Raw genomic sequence first — 20,748 nt, 5'->3', positions numbered from 1 at the left:
AGTCCCCCTCTGGCCCCGGTGTCCCCCGATCTCCCCAGTGCCCCACTGCCCTTCCCCTCGCTCCCAGGGTGTCACCCTGCCCGATGTCCCCCCAGGGATCCCCACGCCCAATCCCAGTGTGTCCCCCCATGCTGTGTCTCCTACAGTGTGTCCCCTCATTCCCAGTGCCCCCACTGCCAGCCCTGACCCAGCTCCAGCGCTGCCCCCAGGCCCAGACTCCCTCCTAGCCCCGCCCCCGCCTCCCCGCCAATCAGATCGCACCCTTCCCAATCGGTCCCCGCCCCCCCTCCTGTCAGTCACCGCTCCGCGCCACACCCCCGCGGCTCGGGCCGCCGCCGGGAGCCACGTCGGGGGGCGGGGCCGCGCCTGCGCACTGTGGCGGGCGGTGGCAGTGACAGGCTGGCAGGAAGGGGCGGGGAGCAGGAAGGGGCTGGCGGTGGCACCGGCACCGGGCTCGGGACCGGGACTGCTACGGGGTGGGAAGGGAAGGGCCTCACCGAGGGGCCGCTCGGCAGCACCATGCTGAAGAAGTTCGACAAGAAGGACGAGGAGTCGGGTGAGGGGAGGCGGGGGGGAGCCGGCCTGAGAGGGGAGAGTCCCCCTGTGGGTAGGGGCGGGAGCTGTGAGGGGAGACCCCTGCTGTGGTTAAGGGGGGAACGGAGGGGAGACCCGTCCTGTGGGTAAGGGGGGAGCTGAGGGGAGATCCTGCTGTGGGTGAGGGGGGAGCTGTAAGGGAGACACTGCTGTGGGTAAGGGGGGAGCTGAGGGGAGACCCTCCTGTGGGTAACGGGGGAGCTGAGGGGAGACCCCTGCTGGCGGTGAGGGGGGAGCTGAGGGGAGACCCTCCTGTGGGCGAGGGGGGAGCTGTAAGGGAGACCCTGCTGTGGGCGAGGGGGGAGCTGTAAGGGGAGACCCCCGAGGGAGGGAGCTGTGAGGGTGCCACACAGCTTTGCAGCAGGGCTGGCTGATGTGCTCAAGAGCGCAGTGGTAAGCAGTGTGGAAGCCCTAGAGCAGTCTGCTGCCGTCCTCTCAGTGCTGCAGCCAGAGGCTAAACCAGTTGCATTGGCCCAGCACACCGAGGTGACCTGCTGCATCACCAGGTGTGGAGCCAGAGACTAAATATTGAACATATTAGCCCTGTTCACAGTTGCCCAACTCTCAAACCAGGTGCTAAAGCAGGGTAGAATCCAATTTGTAGTTTCTGGTGCTTTTTCTGACACACCTGGTCTGCTCTTCCAACAAGATCACTGCCACTTTCAGTGGGTCTGAAAGACTGAGAGCACTGAAGAAACATGAAGTGATTGCTTGGCCTTTGAAAACTTTAGGCCTGAGTAGTAAGAAAGAGATTGATATTTTATGTGGTGTGGAATTGAATCTAGATATGACAGTGTTTACGTTCATGGTTGTGCCTTGTGGTATCTTTTTCATCTTCCCTGTGAAGCTTTCTGCGTAGCTTGTTCTGCATAACAAGTCAGCGTGTCCTGAAGCGAACTGATTCAGTGTAAATCTTAGTGATTATTCTGTGTGACTCTGCTTACTTTTTATTTTAATGTGCATTAAATGCTTTGCCCTTGTTTGCCTTGTCCAAAGCCTCCAGTGACATCTTGATATAAGTAGAGGATTTAGTGATGCAACTGTTGGAGGGGAATCGCTCTTGACTTTTGTTTTTGGGGCTATTCTTCATTTGCACCTGCCACATGCTTCAAGGTATTGGCGTTACCTATGGCCAAGGCTGGCAGGAGGTGCACTTCCTTGTATGATGGTGCTGACTCTTGTTGATTTTGTTCATACCAAGAGCTCACAGAGCTCTCCTTTCTTCTTTCTGCCACTACTGCTTGCATGCTTCCCAACATTTTTCTTTGCTATTGGATTCACTTCTCATCCCGTTGCTTGTGTCTCAAATGAAGATTCCTAGCATTTACTGCAGGTAAGAGAAAGGCAGGTGCCTTTTTCTTGTGGATTGCGTATATGTCCAAAATATACAGCCTGAGTGCTTGTCATTCTCAGTATTAGGTGGAGCGCATCATCCATGAATGTACAGGCCTTGGATACCTATTTTTTTCCCTGTAAAGGCTAACAGGACAGTCTTTTTGTTGAGATGAGTGTGTCCACTTAATTGGCTTCTGTGTCTTTGCTTTTCATGGATGGTGTAGGTAGCCTTGGATGAGCTGCTTCCTCTGGCTCTCAGAAATGCACTTTGAGATGTTATTTTGGGCATATAATTGTTCTGAGATCCTTGCTCAGTTGGTGGCTATTTCTCTGCAAATCAGTACAAATTGTTGTTAGTCATCCAATACTAGGAGCTTCCTGAACACACAGCCTCTGCCTTCCCTGCATCTTTCTCCTTCTCTGATGGAAGAATACTTTGACACAGGGTGCTGTGAGGTCCAAGACCTCATGTACAATATATTTCAAGATCCTTAGTGCTATGAAAGGTGAAGAGGTGGTGCTCTGTTGTTCATGGCTGATTTAGGGACTGTAGACATTCAGGGCCATGGGAAATATGGTGTTGCTGGGCAGGTTTTTTGGAACACATTTACATGCTCATACTAGAACTAGTTCATATTCATACTAGAGATGTTTTTGTTCTTTATCCTTGTTTTTTTCTCTCCTCAACCCCACATAAGTATCTGCACTTTGTTCAGCCACCTACTGCATTTGCAAACTTCTCCTGAGCCAAAGGAGGGCAGTTCATGAAGCAGGAAGGAGCCAGAGTGCAGATGGGTTTCCCTTTAAGTATAAGACTTACTCTTGCAAAGGCTCCTGGCACTAGTGTAGGATGCTTCGAGCCCAGGTCAGATCGGAGCTGCGCCCAGGAGCTGTGCTCTGTAGCAGATCAGGCTTGTTAAACATTGGAACAACGCTGGAGATGGCTGTGTTTTGTCCCAGGGCCAGGCTGAACATAGGTACTAATTAAAACCTGCTTATCAATAACTGGCAGCTTTTGAAAAGCTGCAGCTCACAAATGCTTTGGAGGCGAGCTAATAGAGACCATGCAGAACCATAGTGCTTTTCCCTCTGATTATTTCATCCTTAATTGGCGAGGTTTTTAACAGAATAAATTATATTAAACAATTAAGTGGAACAATGAAAGTTACTCTGTGTCCAGACTCTAGTCCACTGTCTTGTTCTCTTAATTAGTGATAGAGCCAAAAATACTTTACTGGTGGATTCCTGATTGGTTTATAAAGCACTCCTGACTCACCAGTCTGGCAAGCGATACCTCTTTTTGTCTGAGCTCTTGTTTCTAGGCCTGCCTTATTGATGCTCTAACTGTCAGCAAGCTCCCAGCCCCAGGGATGGAAATAGGTCTTTGGGGATAACAGTGGAGCAGTTACTTTCCAGCTAATCAGTCCACCTCAGCTCATGGCTAGTTACTTCTGGAGGGGATGACAAATCAAGGAATGTCCTGTCTGCTCAGCCTCCCCTAACTGCTCCGAAGACATCCAATTAATATTGCTTAAAAGAGGGAGCTCTGTTTGCTTGGTATTCATCAAACATTTGCCCCAAAACACTCAGTGTGTTTTTAAAATATGGGCATGGTTAGAAAGTTGCTTTCCCATAGCACTATCCCTGGAAAGACTTTGACTCTCTTTATTTTGCAGGTGGGGGTTCCAACCCATTCCAGCACCTGGAGAAGAGTGCAGTCTTGCAAGAGGTAAATCCTCAGATGATCTCCTCTGTGTACCCCTTTCTGAATAAAGTCTCTCCCTCTTGAGTAGGTCACTGAAGAACTTCAGCAAAGAAGTGGGGGTTTGTTACAGTCCTGCTAGCTCTGAAGGAAATGGGCAGCACTCCCGTTAGTTCTTATTTTATTGTTGGAGGGAGGAAGGGAGAGAGTTGAAATGGTCTCTGTGACTATAAATAGAAAAAGACTGTGAACTATATAAATAGTAATAAAATGAATAAAATTATCTGGGAAAGCTCACTCTAAAACAGGAAGGTTGGGAGATTGGCTGTGAACACCCCAAATGTCTTGCAGATGACAAAGTTAATGAGTGGGGTGTGACTGATTATTGAATAGTCTATGAATTTGCTCTGAAAAAATGCCTTTCTATTCACCAGTAGGTAAACTTCTTGATCCCTGGACCCTGTTGTTTCAGAGTTAACTGTTTGCTTGCAATGTGGTGAATGGTGTTGGCTCCTGTTAGCCTCGCAGAGCTCGCGTACATCTGTCGGAAGAGTAGTGTTTTAGCTAGCACACAATCCAGACTTGTGTGGGTGAAAGTGTGGTGAGGATTTGGCCTTTAAACCTTAATTGCACTTGGATTTTCAATCCCAGACTGTAGAACCAGCTGTTTAAGAAAGTTCCATGTTTAACAGGAATTAAGGGGAAATCTGATCCAAAGTCATTAAGAATCTTGCCATACCTGGCTCACAATGCATTGTTTGTATTGATGGCCAAGACCAGACAGGACAGTGTTTGCAAGGGGTGTTGGTGTCAGCATCCTTGTCTGTGCTTTATTTCCAGGCACGAGTGTTTAATGAGACTCCCATAAACCCACGAAAATGTGCTCATATCCTCACCAAGATCCTGTATCTCATAAACCAGGTAAGGGAGAGAAAATTTACACCTATACAGAGACACCTGCAGCAGGTCCAAAGCTGGTTGTGGTAACTGGGATTTCCTTCCTTCTTTCCAAACATCTTCTAGGGGGAGCACCTTGGTGTCATGGAAGCTACTGAATCCTTCTTTGCTATGACCAAGCTGTTTCAGTCCAATGATGTGAGTCTGCTTGTTTTTTTCTGCTGTATTTATCTGGTGGGACAAGTTGTCAACAGTGTCTTTTTCAGCCTTGAGATGTGTGTTTTTATACTGTCAGCTTTTCTGTCCTTCCTGGAGCTACGTGATCTGAGTGGGAAGAGTAGGATGAAAGTTTAGAAGCAGAGATCAGCTTCTTAGCCCTTCCCAGACCTTGTAGTAGCTTAACTGATGCATTCTCTGTTCTTGAGACAGAGATTCCTCCCTCTGAATTGTTGTTTAACTCTTGAGATTGTGCTAGGCAGGGATCAAGCATATAATCAGCTAAATACACTGTGCTTTGTGCCCAGCATAAAAGATCCTGCTTCCTGCTGAGAGTCAATGACTGTGTGTCCTGGAGGAGGCCAGGAATTAGTACCTGCCCACAGCAGTAGTACCATCACTAGCTGTCCCTCAAACCACAGGGCATTAAAATCATGAGACTGGTGTAGAAATCCCCAGACTCAGGAATATAAATTGCTGGCCTTCTTTCTTCTGAAGCATCAGGGTGCCTTCAGCTAATGATTTCAAGCTTTTCTCATTGGTCATGTGAATGATAAGTTAAAGATGAAACTGTAGATCCAGCTAAATGTGGTATTTCTGCAGCTTCACCCTAAGATTGGGGGATTTAGAAGAGGAAGGGGTGTTTCATACATCTTTCACACTGAGGCACTGGGGCTCTCTGAAGGTATCACGTTCTTGATCTTCACAGTAAAATCATGGAAGCAGATTGAAACTGAAATCCCTTTCTATCCAGTATCCTCTCAGATGATGTCTGTCTTCCCTCTTTCCTTGTCAGCCAACTCTTCGCAGGATGTGTTACCTGACTATCAAAGAGATGTCTTCTATTGCAGAAGATGTAATCATTGTTACTAGCAGGTCAGTCACTTCACTTTTCTTACTGTTATGTTCACATGCCCTCCAGTAATACCTGTCCAACCTCTTGGAGATAACTGTAGTCCCTAAGCAGGGTGAGGATAGGGAATGCCCTTGGTGAGGAAAAATTTTTCCTTTAAAAGAGGCTATTAAAATACAGACATTGAACTCCTAGTGATGTATGTGAAATATGCTGTGTCCCCATATCCCATGCCTATGGGTGTTTGGATTGTCTCTTCTGGTTACGTGATAGGGCAGCATTGCTGTGTTTTCCCCTTTGCAAAAAGCGGTTTTATTAACTCCTACTTTCCTCTCTGAATGCCTTGAAGTTTTTTGTAGATTTCTGGCGTAAATCTCAAGGCTTTCAACGGGTAGACAAGGATTTACTGCACCTGTAGCAGCACAGGATGTGACTTCACTGGGGAACAAAATTCCCTCTGTGAATCATTCCTGAATTGCTGATCATCCCACTGAGAGACTGGTGCAGTATGGGGAGACAGGAGCCTGGGGCTTTAGGGTCTGCTGAGGGCCGAGGCCATGCAGCAGGCAGAAACCAGCCCCAAGTGCTGTGATGTGATGAACTCCCATCCCCTCATAGATGGTCTCGTACTGACCAGGACCCTGGGGAAAGGGCAGGAATGAGCATTCAGTAAGGAAGGCAAATGCCTCAGGGGTATGTGTGCATGCTCCAGCCTCGCTTGGTGATCAGGAGCCCATGCAGCCTACCTGCCTTCCCAATCCAGTGGGACTTGCCTGAGGCCCACAATTGCCTGCTGGGCATTCAGCTGTGATGCTGGCTGCCTGCTGCTCTGTGTGCACAGTGTGTGCACCTGAGAGCTGCTGGCTCAGGAGTGCAGTATTGAGAGCTTCCTGTTTTCAACCAGCTTGACCAAAGACATGACTGGGAAGGATGACAATTACCGAGGCCCTGCTGTGAGAGCGCTCTGTCAAATCACTGATGTAAGTGCTGCTTTTCCCTGGGGGCAGCCCTAGGCCCTTCACCTTTCCCTGCTTCACCCCATCCCATCTTCTACTCTGCTTTTCATGCTTTTGCGTCTCCCCTTTCATGCTCCTAACAGCTTTTCCATATCAGCTGTTGTTTCCCTCTCCCTGCAGAGTACCATGTTGCAGGCCATCGAGCGCTACATGAAGCAGGCGATTGTTGACAAAGTGCCAAGTGTGTCCAGCTCTGCTCTGGTGTCCTCCTTGGTATGTACTCCCTGCAGGGCAGGCCTGAGGGACAGTTAAGCTGGGAATCATCATCTGTGGTGGGACTGGATGTGTTGGGAGTTTCAGGGTTTTGTTGTTGCTGTTCCTCTCCTTGTGAACTGAGGGACTGGCACTGACTTTGTCGGAGATCATCGACCTCTTGAGGCCGCAGCTGTCATGGCCAGGTCTCTGCATGCTGATCCCTTGCTCTTCTATAAGTGCTGCTGCCAGCACCCTCATGGGGAAGGCTCTTTGCTTCTTAATATGAGCTGTGATTCCCAAAGCTTCCTCCATCCTCCTCTCATGGGTTGTCCATGGCTTTGTCTCCCCCAGCACCTGCTGAAGACCAGTTACGATGTGGTAAAACGCTGGGTGAATGAGGCTCAGGAGGCAGCTTCCAGTGACAACATCATGGTGCAGGTAGGAAACCCCCACCAGCACAGGGAATAGCAAACACCAGCTGATTGTGGAGCAAACTGCTCGAGCTCAGCCAGGCACCTCTGAGCAACAGAGGGGATAAAAGTGGAAAGAACACACTGTGGGTTTGTGACAATCTCTTTCCCTGCACAGTATCATGCTCTGGGCTTGCTCTACCATGTGCGGAAGAATGACCGCCTGGCAGTCAACAAGATGCTCAGCAAGTTCACGCGCCACGGCCTCAAGTCACCATTTGCCTACTGCATGATGATTCGAGTAGCCAGCAAGCTGCTGGAGGAGGAGGCTGGCAGGTGAGGGGCCTCCCTTGCCCTGCTGGAAGAATTTCCTCAGGTCCTGCTTCCATCTCCTATTGCAGGCTCTCTTGCCATCTCATGAGGGCATTTATTTCCGCCTTTGAAGAGCAGCATGCAGCTTCTCCCCTCTTATTGTTGGGTAAAAGGCAGCAGAGAAAATACAGGATGCTTTCATCATTGTTATAAGACGGCTTCTGTGAGTCTTGTGTGTGTTCTTGCACATCAAATACTTTCTTGTTTCTCTGGACTGTTTTGCATAGCTGGTCTTCATTGAGGTAGTCCACTTCATTTTCTCTGTCTTCCGCAATTACTTGGCTACCATGTATGCAGTGTGTCTTCCTGGTAGATAAGACTTGTGGTGTGTACAATCAGCTCTCACTGTATGAGGGCTGAGGGAGATTCACTTTAGGCTGTAAGGCAGAGGGTGTCTTCTCAGAAGGCAGCCTGACTTCCAGCCCAGGTGTGCTGGAAGTACAGCGTAATGACCACTGCAAAATCTGGGGACAATAAGTCTATGGCTGGTTTTACCTTTCCATGGACTGTGGGACCTGCCCATTTCTGCTGTTGGATTCTTCCATTTCTGTTAGCACCTTTTGTTTTAATTCATTCTTCTGTTTTTTTGTCCCTTAGTCGCGATAGCCCCCTGTTTGATTTCATCGAGAGCTGCCTCAGAAACAAGCATGAGATGGTGGTCTATGAAGCTGCATCTGCCATCGTTAACCTGCCCAACTGCACTGCCAAAGAGCTGGCTCCGGCTGTCTCGGGTAAATGTGGCACTCGTGACAGTGGCGAGGGGATTATGGCCCTGCAGTGGCCACACTTGCTGATTACCCCAAGAAACAAGGACCTTGTGTAGTTTCAGTCTTGTAATGCTGCTGTACCTTTTGTTGCTTTATGCTGCTGCTGAGAGCCTGTGGTGTGTGTGAATAGCTTTGCTCCTGTAAAGGTATTTGCCTGGTGTGTTCAAGTGTGGGTTACTGGAGGGGTCCTTTCTTCCTGTGAAACAGGGCTGAATTCTAACTGATAAATCTCCCTGCTTTAGACTCAATGTAACCGTGCAAGAAACCAAGGTGGTGGGGTCCTGCCTTCCCAGCTCAGTCCAGTCCAAAGGTTCTCCTCAGCTGGGACTGTTGCCAGGTGGGGAGGCTGTGTGTTGCCTTTCTGCACAGGGAGGGTGCCCTTTATGGGCCAGCCCTGCAAAAGGAGCAGGGTTTGCACAGAAATGGAGAACAGTAGTTCAAATTGACTTAATAGGAAAGATGACATGGTGATGAAATTGGCTTTCAAGAGGAGTGAAGGATAACAGCACCATGGAAAAAGAGGGAGGTGGGTAAGAGCTAGTTGTCAGCAGGGATGTGTGGCAAAGGGGACAAGAGCAAGGAGGGGAGGAAGCTGGTAAATTAACAGTTGCTTCTTAAGCATGCTTCTAGTTACCTTGTGTGTGCAGCTGTCTCTTCACTGAAGCTCTTGCTTTAGGTATGAAACACTTCTCAATAATAGATTGCCTAAATGTCTGCCTTTTGTTGGTTTTCCCACCTTGCAGTTTTGCAGCTGTTCTGCAGCTCCCCGAAAGCAGCACTGAGATATGCAGCCGTCCGTACCCTCAACAAGGTAGGAGCTGGTCTCTTGGGAGCTGTGATAGTTTCTCATGTGCAGGGTGATGCAGACTTCAGAAGAGAAAAGGGGCCAGGTTATGTGATGATTTTGTGTGAATAACCTCTATCCTGGGCTACAGCCTTACATTTCATTGCTTTCTGAGTGGAATAAAACCTCAAAGAACACTTTACAGAAGGAAAAAAAAAACCCACAATCATTTCACAGGTCTGTATAAGAGTGTCACTGGTCTTATGTGTTACTACTTTCCCTTCTGAGCTTCCTGTGGTGAAGGAGCTACTTGTAAAACAGGCATCAAACTCTGATGTTGCTTCTTGCCTGCTCCATGCCACTCTTTGCTCCAGCTTTGCCCTTGACCTTGTAAACTAAAAAAGAAAAAGACAGAATGGCAATGTCTAGTAACTGCTGTGCTTCCACCCACAAAGCTGTTCTGCACAGCTAGGCTCGCTGAATTTTTGCTGGGAGTTCATAGCTTTCTTTTCTTAATATATAGAGGAGAATGAGAGAGTTAAAAATAGTAAGAGATCATTTATTACTACTTTTCCAGCAAGAGATGCAATTCTGCAGAAGAAAGAGCTTGTTTCTTTAACCTCAGTTCAGTTGTTTGTCTGAGATGACCTTCATGTACAGTCTGTAGCATTTATTTTTACAGAAAGGAGTGAGAGCTAATAGAGACTTGGTGGGTTTTACCATCTGGGCCTTTTGCATCTGTTGAGTGATTTCCACTCTTCCTTCTCTGCTCTAGGTGGCCATGAAGCACCCATCTGCTGTGACTGCCTGTAATCTAGACCTGGAGAACCTTGTGACAGACTCCAACCGCAGCATAGCCACCCTGGCCATCACCACGCTGCTGAAAACTGGCAGTGAGAGCAGCATTGACCGGCTCATGAAGCAGATCTCCTCTTTCATGTCAGAAATCTCTGATGAGTTCAAAGTAAGGAAGCAGGAGGAGGAGGGACACACAGGTTCCTGGTGTTTGCCCATATTTGTGTGTGCACTCTGAAACCTGCATGGAGCTGCTCCCAGGAACTGGACTGCAGAGTATTTGCAGGGAAGAGAAAGAATCTGAGGCTATCGGCCTAAGACATGCCTTTGTCATACAGCACCCAGCTCCAGAGTCACATGCTCTCTTCTGGGGAGATGCCTTTTGAGAATTAAATCTCTTTTTCTTCTTTCCAGTGGGTGTGGGCTTTTGCTAGGGTCTGGCCAGGGTATAAAGATCAGTCTCCTCCAATTCTTAGGATTGTACCTTCTGGAACTGCATTTGTTGGATAAGTAAAGGCAAAACTGTAGCTTCCAGTCTAGGGACCAGCACAAAATTGACACAATTCAACTATTCTTTTTTTTTTCCTGCCTGGTGAGACAGAATCCTTTTTTACTTGCCCCGCTTTTCCTGCAGGTCGTAGTGGTGCAGGCCATCAATGCGCTGTGTCAGAAGTACCCTCGCAAACATGCTGTCCTCATGAACTTTCTCTTCACTATGCTTCGGGAAGAGGTAAGTTTGCAGGACAACTACTTTGTGTTCCATGTTTGTATGCATGAACTGCAGGACTGCACAGTGGCCCTGTGAGCGTCAGGCTTTTACTGATAATGCTGTGCAGTAAGAGCCTCTCTCTAAAAGGCTTGCAGTCTAACTGACAGAAATGGCCAGCTGTGCACAATAGTTACACGCATACTGCCAGGCATATTTTGAATGTGGTCTTCATTCTTTGATTTTTCTGGGGGTTTATTAACTCTCAAAGCAAATGCAGGCAACAGCAGATCTGTTGGCAGTCCATGTGTGTTTCACATTTGAACCAGCTTTCTTTTATACTTTGACAGCAAATTCCAAGAAGTTTTGTCTTGTACACAAAGATTTGATAACAACCTATTTATTGATGACACGGGACCCCTTTTGTTCTGTTCTCTGTGCTGTGGCAGTGAAGGGATCACGAGTACCTATAACCATTCTCTGCATTCAGTCAGACATAAATTGCAGAAAGACAGCTTTACAGAGGTTTGCTGAGGCTGTTTCTAAATGAGCTAACATGCCTGCAACACAGCTGGCACCACTGCTTGCTCTGACATCACTTTTTGCCAATTACAGCCTCTTGTTTGGGAACAGACCAGAGCATCTCATTTTGCTCCTGTGAAAAATGGACCATTCTCCTTTCCCAGATTTTCTGTGGGTGGATGATATAATTTTGAATGTGGTTTTGTAGTTCAAACCATTCTGTTTAAAAGCTTTTTAAAATCCAAAGTAGCTCCAGAAAGATCCCCCAAATGCCCAGCACTGTGCATGTAATCGGCAGAGGATAGTGTGCAGTTTAATCCCCTGGTGTGTATCGAGGACACTAGTAAATAATGTCTGAAGAGAACCAAGCATTAACGGCATGTCAGGTTATGGGGTGTGCCTAGGGAGGTATTGATTGCCTGCCTTCCCACACTAATGGGCTATTTGCTGGGTCCTGCTGTGGCAGATATGATCCTAATATATTGTGATTCATTCTCAGATGTCTGGTGCTAAAGGGGAGAGGGTTGGGTTTTTTCTCCTCCCATATGGCTGTTCTTATGTACTGATTCTAGCAGCAGAGGATTTTGAAGGAGATGTAAACCCTTCAGGCGGATGGATTCTTCTACCCTCTTTAGGTCTTGTTTTTATCTTCACTGCAGCCATTCTGAAGGGAGCTGGCAAGAGAGCTTGAGTATTAGCTGGCCCTCTGAGTGTAGAGAGGGTCAGAAGCGGGGGCAGCATTACTGCCCTTCTCCTTTCAAATACAGATTCAAAGCACTAAGTGCGAATGACCTCTTCAAAGGAAATTCTTTCCTGTCTGGCTAGTTCAGAGTCTCTAAAATACTGAGATTTTCAGCTGAGCAGTTCCCTTTTGCTCCTTAGGGCGGCTTTGAATACAAGCGAGCCATTGTGGACTGCATCATCAGCATCATTGAGGAGAACTCGGAGAGCAAAGAGACAGGCCTGTCTCACCTCTGCGAATTCATCGAGGACTGCGAGTTCACTGTGCTGGCCACTCGTATCCTCCACCTCTTGGGGCAGGAAGGGCCCAAAACCAACAACCCCTCCAAATACATTCGCTTCATCTACAACAGGGTTGTCCTGGAGCATGAAGAAGTCCGGGCAGGTAAGAGACACACCTGGAAAACTGTCAGCCCTATGACAGACCTTCAGGGAGACATAGTGTATGAAGACCTCTGCTTCTGAGAATTGTGATTTGCTCTAGTCCTGAGCAGATCTTTTTACACAGCAAAGATCCTGCAGTAGTATTGATGAAAGAGGTGGCCTGCAGCTGAGAAATGGGGAGGGAGATGCAGTGACTCTGAATCTAGACAGAGGAGGTTTGCAGGCACTTCGCTGTAATACATCTTCCTCTTTCTAGTCACAGTAATGCTTTATACTAGTGCTAGCATCTCTGACGTGGCATTTGATCAAGGCCAGGAAATGGAGGAAACTTCAGCTGATTTCTTTGCTTTCTAAATCTGTTTTCATGACTGGTGCTACAGGTGCTGTAAGTGCCCTGGCCAAGTTTGGAGCCCAGAATGAAGAAATGTTACCCAGTATCTTGGTGTTACTGAAAAGGTGAGTTGTACCTCAGAGTTTCTCCACATCCTGAGTCAAAAACCCTGTTCACTTGAGAGCTTGTTAGCTTCCCCGTGCATGTCTAGTATCTTCTAGTTGTGGACCTGAGAAAGTGCAGTGAGTCCCCAGGATCCTGTGACGGGCTCACCACTGCGTTCAGCACCACAAAGTGGACAGAAGCCAAGTGTGGCTGGTCATTGCCTTTCTAATACAATTACTAGTGGATTGCTGGTTGTCTGCTATGGCATGTTCTTTCTCGCCCTGTAAGGTGGCTTAGTTACTCATTTTCATTTGCGTGGACTCTGCTGTCTTGCACTGAAGAAAGTTTTCCACTTTTTTCTCAGGTGTGTGATGGATGATGACAATGAAGTGAGAGACAGAGCTACTTTCTACCTGAATGTTCTGGAGCAGAAGCAGAAAGCCCTCAATGCTGGCTACATCCTGAATGGTAATGCAGGAATTCCTCAAAACAAGTCTGCACCTCTTTCCTGGTTTAACAAGTGACAAAAGAGGTGGCATTATCTGTGGTTTCAGTGACCTGTCCCTTCTGTCCCCAGGTTTGACGGTGTCCATCCCTGGCCTGGAGAGAGCTCTGCATCAGTACACCCTGGAGCCCTCTGAGAAACCCTTTGACTTGAAATCTGTTCCTTTGGCAACAGCTCCTATTGTCGAGCAAAGAGCAGGTGAGGAACAGTCCCCTGAATGCTGGTCCAAACTGACAGTAATTCCCTTGCAGCTCCAGTCCTCAGACAGGCAACTGCATTGGGCTTGCTGGGAATTGCTGAGCTCCATTCTGTTTGATTTTTGTGGGATTACATCTCCTGTAAAGACTAAGGCCAGCAAATCTGGTTGTTCCCACATTAGTGTTTCAGTTTAGTCGAGCTGCTAATAATAGTAATAGCTGGTAATCCTCACTGGAGCTGCTGCAATTCCAGAGGTGTTTAGGAAGCTAAATACGGGTGTCTAGTCCATAGCAAGATGAGCAATGAGCTCCCTTACTCTCTTTAGTCAAATCCCTCTCCAGACATTGATCTGTTTTCTGATTTAGTTACTGCTTACTCTTCATCTTCGAATCTTTTGGGTTTTCTTTCTTCGTTTTCTTTTTCTTTTGTAGAAAATGCCCCTGTTGCTGTAATCAAGCAGCCAGAGAAGGTGGCAGCAACACGGCAAGAAATATTCCAAGGTAAACTGATGCAAAGCCTCTCCTATGCCTGTGTGTGAGAACAACATAGCCACCTCTTGCTGAGCCTTCCTTAGCCCTTCTGGCTTTTTCCCATCTCCTTTCAGAGAGTGACATGGGCTCCCAGCTTTGTCAGCTGTTCACTCCTGGGGGTTGGGGTTGCCTGCAGTCCTGTTCTTTCTATCTTGCAATAGATGTGGGATGACTCTGCCTTTAGTTTATGGATGTTTGTTGAATAGTTCCTTGCTGCAGCAGCTTCTGGCAGCTTAAACGAGGGCTTTGAAACTGCTAAAAACCTTCCTGTGGGTTGGGGAAGGCAATAGTTTGTGTCCTCTGTTTCAGAGCAACTGGGGGCGATCCCAGAGTTTCGGGGACTGGGCCCACTCTTCAAGTCTTCCCCAGAGCCTGTTGCCCTGACAGAGCTGGAGACCGAGTACGTGGTCCGTTGCACCAAGCACACATTTGTCAGCCACATGGTGTTCCAGGTGGGTAGCTGTGGCACGTGGTGCTGAAAGAGGATTGGAAAATAAGCTCCTGACCAGTTTAAAGCTCCACTGGGAAGAAATAGCTCAGGGATATCTGTGTTCAAAGCACGTCACTGCAATGAGGAGTCCTTAGTTTCTCATCCAGGGCAGCAGAGCCCCAGAAACAATTAATTAGGGAGCGTGTGTGTGTGGCTGAACAATGCTTAAATGTACAGTCAAAATAAATGAAACAAGCACTAGATGGGGCTGTTCTCACTGAACAGTCGGCAAGGGCAGCTGTGTTCTTTCCTCAGGGTTCCCAGGCACGTGGTTTGGGCATAAAAGAGTGAAACTTACTGTATCCGAGAGGCTGAAAAGGGTACCCAAGAAAGGGGCATGGTGGGGGAGAGCTCTTCATCCCCTGTGTTTTATTTTAGACTGTGTAGTACAGGGTTTTTTTCTGTATGTCTTGGCCTTGGCTGTACCGCCCTGCTGCTGCATGTGAGATGTTAGGATTGATGCGCCAGCATCTTTGCCTGGGCCTTGGGGAGTTCAAGGCACAGCGAGTCCTACGCTAGCCTGTGAGCAGCAGTGTTTTGTCCTTAGCCAGCTCCTTCTTCAAAAGCTTGGAACTGCTTACACAGCCCCCATAGGGGTTGATCTTTGTTTCTGTTGTCCATCCACCAGATACAATTGTATGAGGTTAAGTGGCTTGTCATTGCAGCTGGAATGAAGTCTAATCAGCAAATTTAGACTTGCCAAAACCATCAAGGTTGCTGAAACTTGCTCAAACTCCCCCTAGTTTGGGCTGTGCAAAGGATCACTTTCCCATCTGTTGTGGGGCACTGTGTCCCTGTAGCATCAAGTGAGAAGATGTAGGCAACACAGCGCTCGCATTTCCATACAGCAAAGAGTTAACCTGGGAATTACTGTCCAGGGAGAAAGGACAAAGTACATTTAGAGGAAAAAGTTCCATACAACAGGTGAACTGAAACAGGCAGAAGCTGACACATCCCTGTGCTCACTGGATTTGTGCTCCTGCCTGGGTTGCAGAGGGCAGGCATTGGGTAGTTGTGTGCTGGTTCAGTTGTTTCCTTTTAAAAAAAAAAAAAGTTTGCCAGAGCCCTGGAGTCCCCTGCAGGGTTTTAGTTTCTCCCTCGAAGCATTTAAATGTGTAGCTTGTAGTCACAGTTGTTCTGTGACTAAACTGGAACGCGTGAGCCCTGTGACTAGCCAGCTGATAGCGAGGTGCACTATGAAACACAAAGAGCTAGGGGTTCACAGCTTGACACCCTGCTCCCACTCTGCCTAAAGCGAGTCTGCTATTAGATCTGTAGCGAGCAGCTTCAAGATGTTGCTGCTTTCCTCTTCCCTGTTTAGTTTGACTGCACGAACACCCTGAACGATCAGATCCTGGAGAATGTCACGGTGCAGATGGAGCCAACGGAGGGGTATGAGGTCATTGGCTACGTACCTGCCAAAACCCTGGTGTACAACCAGCCAGGTACCTGCTACACGCTGGTGGCACTGTCTGAAGAGGATCCAACAGCAGGTAAACAGTTTGCCCTCTGTTTTCCTAACATCCCCCAAAGTAAGCGTACTGTATTGCTTGCCTCCACACATTCTACCTTGCGTCCTAGACAGGTATTTATAGCCTGGATGTGGGTGCAGCCCTGAGTGATGCTGAGCATGACTTCTCTTTGCTGTCAGGCCTCCCTTCTCCTCTTCTGGTTCCCTTGTGCTGTAGCATTGTCGAGTCAGGCTATGAGAGCTGGCAGATGAGCATTCAGCTCTCTGCTGAGTTATCTCCCATGCACAGTCCTTTAGCCTGTCTATTCTTAGTGTTAGTATGTGAGGAGGCTGGTACTTGTGAAGTGCTGTGAGTGCCCAGGTGCTCTGAGTAGCACAGGGTTATTTCAGACAAACCACTAGAATTTCAGGGATGTCTGTTGGAACTGAACATTTATCACTGTCCAGAACATGAGCCAGGCCTTACCTATGCTTTGGTCTCCCTGGTTTGTGTTCTGGGGCTGCTCACCTCTGTGGTTGCTGCTGTTCACACAGCAGTGCCCATGTTAGGGTTGAGTCATCGCTTCCCCTCTCGGCCGGGTGGTATTAATCAGCTGCTGTGCTGCAGTGCGAGGCGGCTTCATTTCGGAAGTGCATGAACTGATCCCTAGATAAGGATCTCGCCTCTTCATGAGGCGCTGGTGGGACATGTTTAGTTACACAACTTGAGACTCATTGGTAATAGCGGTTGATCTGAGGATTATGGTCTTGTACAACCGTCATGAGCCCATCTTTATTACTGTTTGCTAGCCTTAATATTACAAATAAATACCTTGTTCTTGAGAGACGGAAACTGTTGGAGACCCCCCTCTAGGTCGCTGGCTAAGCTTGTGCTGGTGACAGTAACGGGGAGACCCCAGCTGCCCCAAATCTCCCAGCCCTGTTCTGCTGCAGGGGAGTGCGGATCTGGTGGTAACGTGGGCTTTGCCTTTGCCTCCCCTGCCTCCAGTGGCCTGTACCTTCAGCTGCATGATGAAGTTCACTGTCAAGGACTGTGATCCGAACACAGGAGAGACGGATGACGAGGGTTACGAGGATGAGTATGTGGTAAGGAGCTGGGCGTGTACCTGATCACAGGAACTGCTGGCATTTTGAGGGTTATTGTGATCTGTACTTAGATCCCTGCAAACAGTGATGTGACCGCTGACACTGATGTGGGCAGGATCGCCTGAAGAGGGGGTTCTTGCTGTCTCCGGTGTCTGTCCCAGGATGCAGATGCGGGTTTGCAGAACTTGCTTTGTCTCGTTTGGAGCATCCTCCTGTTGCTCTCCAGGCAGACACCTGACTGCAGGATGCCTGTGTTTTGGGAGGCCAAGGTGTGTCCTCCAGCTTTGGCTGGCTGTGCCCTATGGGCTCTGGCAACTGCACAGTCAGGTTTGTGGAGACAGAGGGCCTTGGACATCTATTGTTCTCCGTGAGTTGCTCTCCGTGGTGGCACAGTTAATTGCCTAGTGGCTTGCCTGATACAGGGAGATTGCCATCCTTGTTCTTGCTCTGGGGAAGGTGGGCTTTTCCCTCCACAGCACCGAGACCGATGAAAGCACCGATGCTGCAGAAGCACCTCTCTTCCAGGCTTTGCCATTTACAGGCAGGCTGTTTTACCACAGAGGAAGAAGCTTGAATTTAATGCTTGGTCAGAAATTGAGACTAGCTCGCAGAGGGTGGTGCTTACCCTCTGCAGAGGAAGGGATGTTGTGACACCACCTCAGCTTGCCCTGTTAGCTCCAGAGGCTGTTTTCTATGCGTTGCCTGTCACTGCTGTGAATCTGATTAGAGGCACTGCTGTGCAGTGAGTCACTGAGGATGTAGCATCCTCCCAGAAGGAGTGGGGAGAGTTTTTCCCAATGGAACATGGAAGGTTAACCCCTCTCTCTGCTTCCCACCCAGGGCAGTTGAGTGATATTTAATCAAACTCTTCCGGGTGTTTCAACTAGACTCAGGAGGAGACTCTTTCCTGCAGCAGTCGCTGAAATGAATGCAGGCTGGTGTCCGGCCAGCTCTGGCACTGACTGCCCTTCCATACATGCTCTGGAGGGACAGGCCCGGTTCTGCCTCACACAGACACAGTCACAGCAGCAGTTCGGCTAAGCTGGCAGGCAGCGCTAGGTGATAGCGAGCATCTGCCAGTGTCTCACTGTACTCTACCAGCCTACAAAACAATAAGCCAGAAAGGCAAAATAGAAGCTTATGTGCACCCTGGGAAAGCAAATGCTGCACCTGTGTGAGCACAAGCAGTTTTTTCTTAGGTTTTGGTTGTTCCTCTGTTTTGGACCTTGGTCCAGTGGTTTGATCTCTGTCAGGCCAAGGGCTGTGCTTAGAACAGAACCTGCTGTGTGAAATGGCTTGGCCAGTGGCTTTCCCAGGCCTAGCAGTTGCTCAGCCAAGCCGTGTTTGCTCAAGCAAACCAGAAGAGGCAGGGCTTGCTCTGACGTATCCATGAGTGAAAGTGAAGGCTGTCTCCTACATTCACCTGATCTCAGGAAATCCAGTCTAAAGTTCACTCTGGAGAGAGCAGGGTTAAGAACAACCATGTTTCACTTGAACCTCTTCTACTGCCAGCTTGAAGACCTGGAGGTAACAGTGGCTGATCACATTCAGCGAGTTCTGAAGCCAAACTTTGGAGCAGCCTGGGATGAAGTGGGTGACGAGTATGAAAAGGAAGAGACCTTTACTTTATCTGCTATTAAAACCCTTGAAGGTAAGGGGGTGTCTGAGCCCAGCAGAGCTCTTAACATTCCCTCCAGCAGGCAGAGTCCGGCCGCACAGTCTGGCTCACTTTAGATCTCTCACAGAAAGGCTAATGGGGCAAAACCCTTCACAAGCTATTTCACTGAAGCTGTTAAATGCGGAGCTACAGTTACTGTGATAACAAGTTAGTTCAGGTTTCAAAAAAACAAATGAGTATTCTGGGCCCTGTGGAGACCAGGCTGGGTTGTGGGAGGCAAGAGAACATCTCGCTTTGCTCTCGCACCCTACCCTCCCAAGCAGACAGACCATAGCTCAGCTGTGAGCTCCCACTTCCCTTCTTGAGACCAGTAAGAAAAGATGCAAAGAGCAGAAGACATGAGGTTGGTGGGCAGGCTCGTGGTGTAAGCCCTCTTTCATCGTGTATTAGAGTCCTTTTATTTTTCCTGAGAAGCCTGTAAAAACAGTCTTTTTGATGGCTTAGAAGGGTGTCCTTGTCCTATAGCCATCTCTGGGCTTCCTTGCCCAGCCCCTTAGGATTTGAAACACCCTCCCTGAGGCCTCTTCAAATTCCTCCTGAAGACCTGTGTCTCCTGCAAGATGTCTCCTTCCTTCTGCGTCTGTCCCCAGAGAAGCAAGCAGGCTGTCGGGGCTGTGCAGTAAGTGTGCAGCCAGCTGCACTCCCCTACTTCCGTAGTCTGACTCATTCACCCTCTTCTTTCTTTTGCACCTTTGCTGCATCAGATAACAGAACTGCCGTGTGGCGGTGGGTATTTTGTGTGTTGCCTTTGCCTCCCTGGTGACCTCCAAAAACACTATCCTGGCCAAGTGTCCCTCAAGACAAGGAGCATGAACCCTAACATATGGGGAGGGCTTGAGTCACCTTCAGGTGCTCTTTGTGTGTCCCTGTTAAGATACCTGCAACATGGAGCCTATTTTATCTACTTTTTCTTAACAGAGGCAGTTAGTAATATCGTGAAGTTCCTGGGGATGCAGCCCTGTGAGCGATCGGATAAAGTGCCCGATAACAAGAACTCTCACACTCTGTACCTGGCAGGTGAGCTGTGGGGTGAGGTCTCTGCTTGAGGAGCAGCTCTTCGGGAGGTTGCACAGAGCTGCCTGCTGAAAATCAGGGCAGGAGTTTCTGATGGAGCCCGCTGCACTCCGGGTAGGATTTGGAGGCTTTGGTGGCGCGGGGAGTGTTGGGATCAGCCCCAGGCTCTGCTGGGTGCAATTTGCTGTCTTCATGGCCTGTGGCACCTCGTTTGGAGTGAGCCTGTGGGGGGAAAGTACAGCACCCGTGCCCAGCAAAACGGATGTGCGCTGGAGCTGGTAGTCACAGAAGGGAGTGCCTGGATCTTTTCTCAGCTGGAGTTTATTTTACACTTTGCTCTCATGAGTTTTACAGTAGCAAGAGGCCCAGGTATGTTATAACGAGTGAGAAATGTGCTGCTCGAGGGTCTCTCCTAGCCCAGTGCTGGGGATTGGCCAGACTACCTCCAGGAAACCTGCCCTTGCCAAGCAGTAGTGTTCAATTCTGGGCTTGCAGGGGAGGGCGGCCTGCAGCGCGCTCACTCCTTCCTCCCACTCTCCCTTCCAGGCGTGTTCCGGGGTGGCCATGACCTCCTGGTCCGGTCTCGTCTCGTCCTGACAGACACGGTGACGATGCAGGTCACCGCCCGCAGCAGCGAGGAGCTCCCAGTGGATGTGATCATGGCCTCCGTCGGATAAACCGCCTTCTCCAGGACTGTCCCCAGGCCGAGCCCCCGCGGGCAACGCTTCTTTCTCTGGCAGCAGCGTAGGGATCGCGTTCACCACAGCAGCTTTTGTGTTCTCTGCAGTACAGCTGTACTGGGGCTCTGTCTATAAAATAACGATGTTTTCAAGGTCTGGTTTCGCGAAGCGCTTTGTCCCCGCACCGGCCGGTTCCGTAGCGGGTGGCCAGACGGCGCCAGCCGTTCCCTGTCCTTTGGTGTCGTTCCAGTAGAACCAACCCCCCGTCGGGGCTCCCCGGGGGGCGGGAGCGGCGTTTCCGCGGTGCGGGCCCGCCGCGGCCCCCGCCCCGCCCCTGCGCGGCCGCGCTCCGCCCTCCGCCACCTCCCCGC

The 20,748-nt window shown here is 49.1% G+C and overlaps 1 protein-coding gene across 1 annotated transcript; it reads left to right on the top strand.

The window, feature by feature from the left end:
• The first annotated feature begins 428 nt into the window (after nucleotides 1–428).
• Nucleotides 429–20,529, top strand: COPG1 (COPI coat complex subunit gamma 1). Its single transcript, XM_074836129.1, has 24 exons — nucleotides 429–556; nucleotides 3,606–3,658; nucleotides 4,472–4,552; nucleotides 4,655–4,726; nucleotides 5,541–5,620; nucleotides 6,502–6,577; nucleotides 6,734–6,826; nucleotides 7,160–7,246; nucleotides 7,397–7,554; nucleotides 8,188–8,321; nucleotides 9,101–9,168; nucleotides 9,917–10,105; nucleotides 10,571–10,666; nucleotides 12,047–12,290; nucleotides 12,670–12,745; nucleotides 13,090–13,193; nucleotides 13,303–13,428; nucleotides 13,860–13,928; nucleotides 14,268–14,410; nucleotides 15,770–15,941; nucleotides 16,908–17,005; nucleotides 18,518–18,656; nucleotides 19,602–19,700; nucleotides 20,244–20,529. The coding sequence occupies exons 1-24, from the start codon at nucleotides 520–522 to the stop codon at nucleotides 20,372–20,374; spliced, it is 2,625 nt and encodes an 874-aa protein (XP_074692230.1). The 5' UTR covers nucleotides 429–519; the 3' UTR covers nucleotides 20,375–20,529.
• The last annotated feature ends 219 nt before the right edge of the window (nucleotides 20,530–20,748 follow it).

This window comes from Strix aluco, chromosome 11, assembly GCF_031877795.1.
Source record: "Strix aluco isolate bStrAlu1 chromosome 11, bStrAlu1.hap1, whole genome shotgun sequence".
NCBI lineage: Eukaryota > Metazoa > Chordata > Aves > Strigiformes > Strigidae > Strix > Strix aluco.
This window is presented reverse-complemented; position numbering and strand designations above follow the sequence as displayed.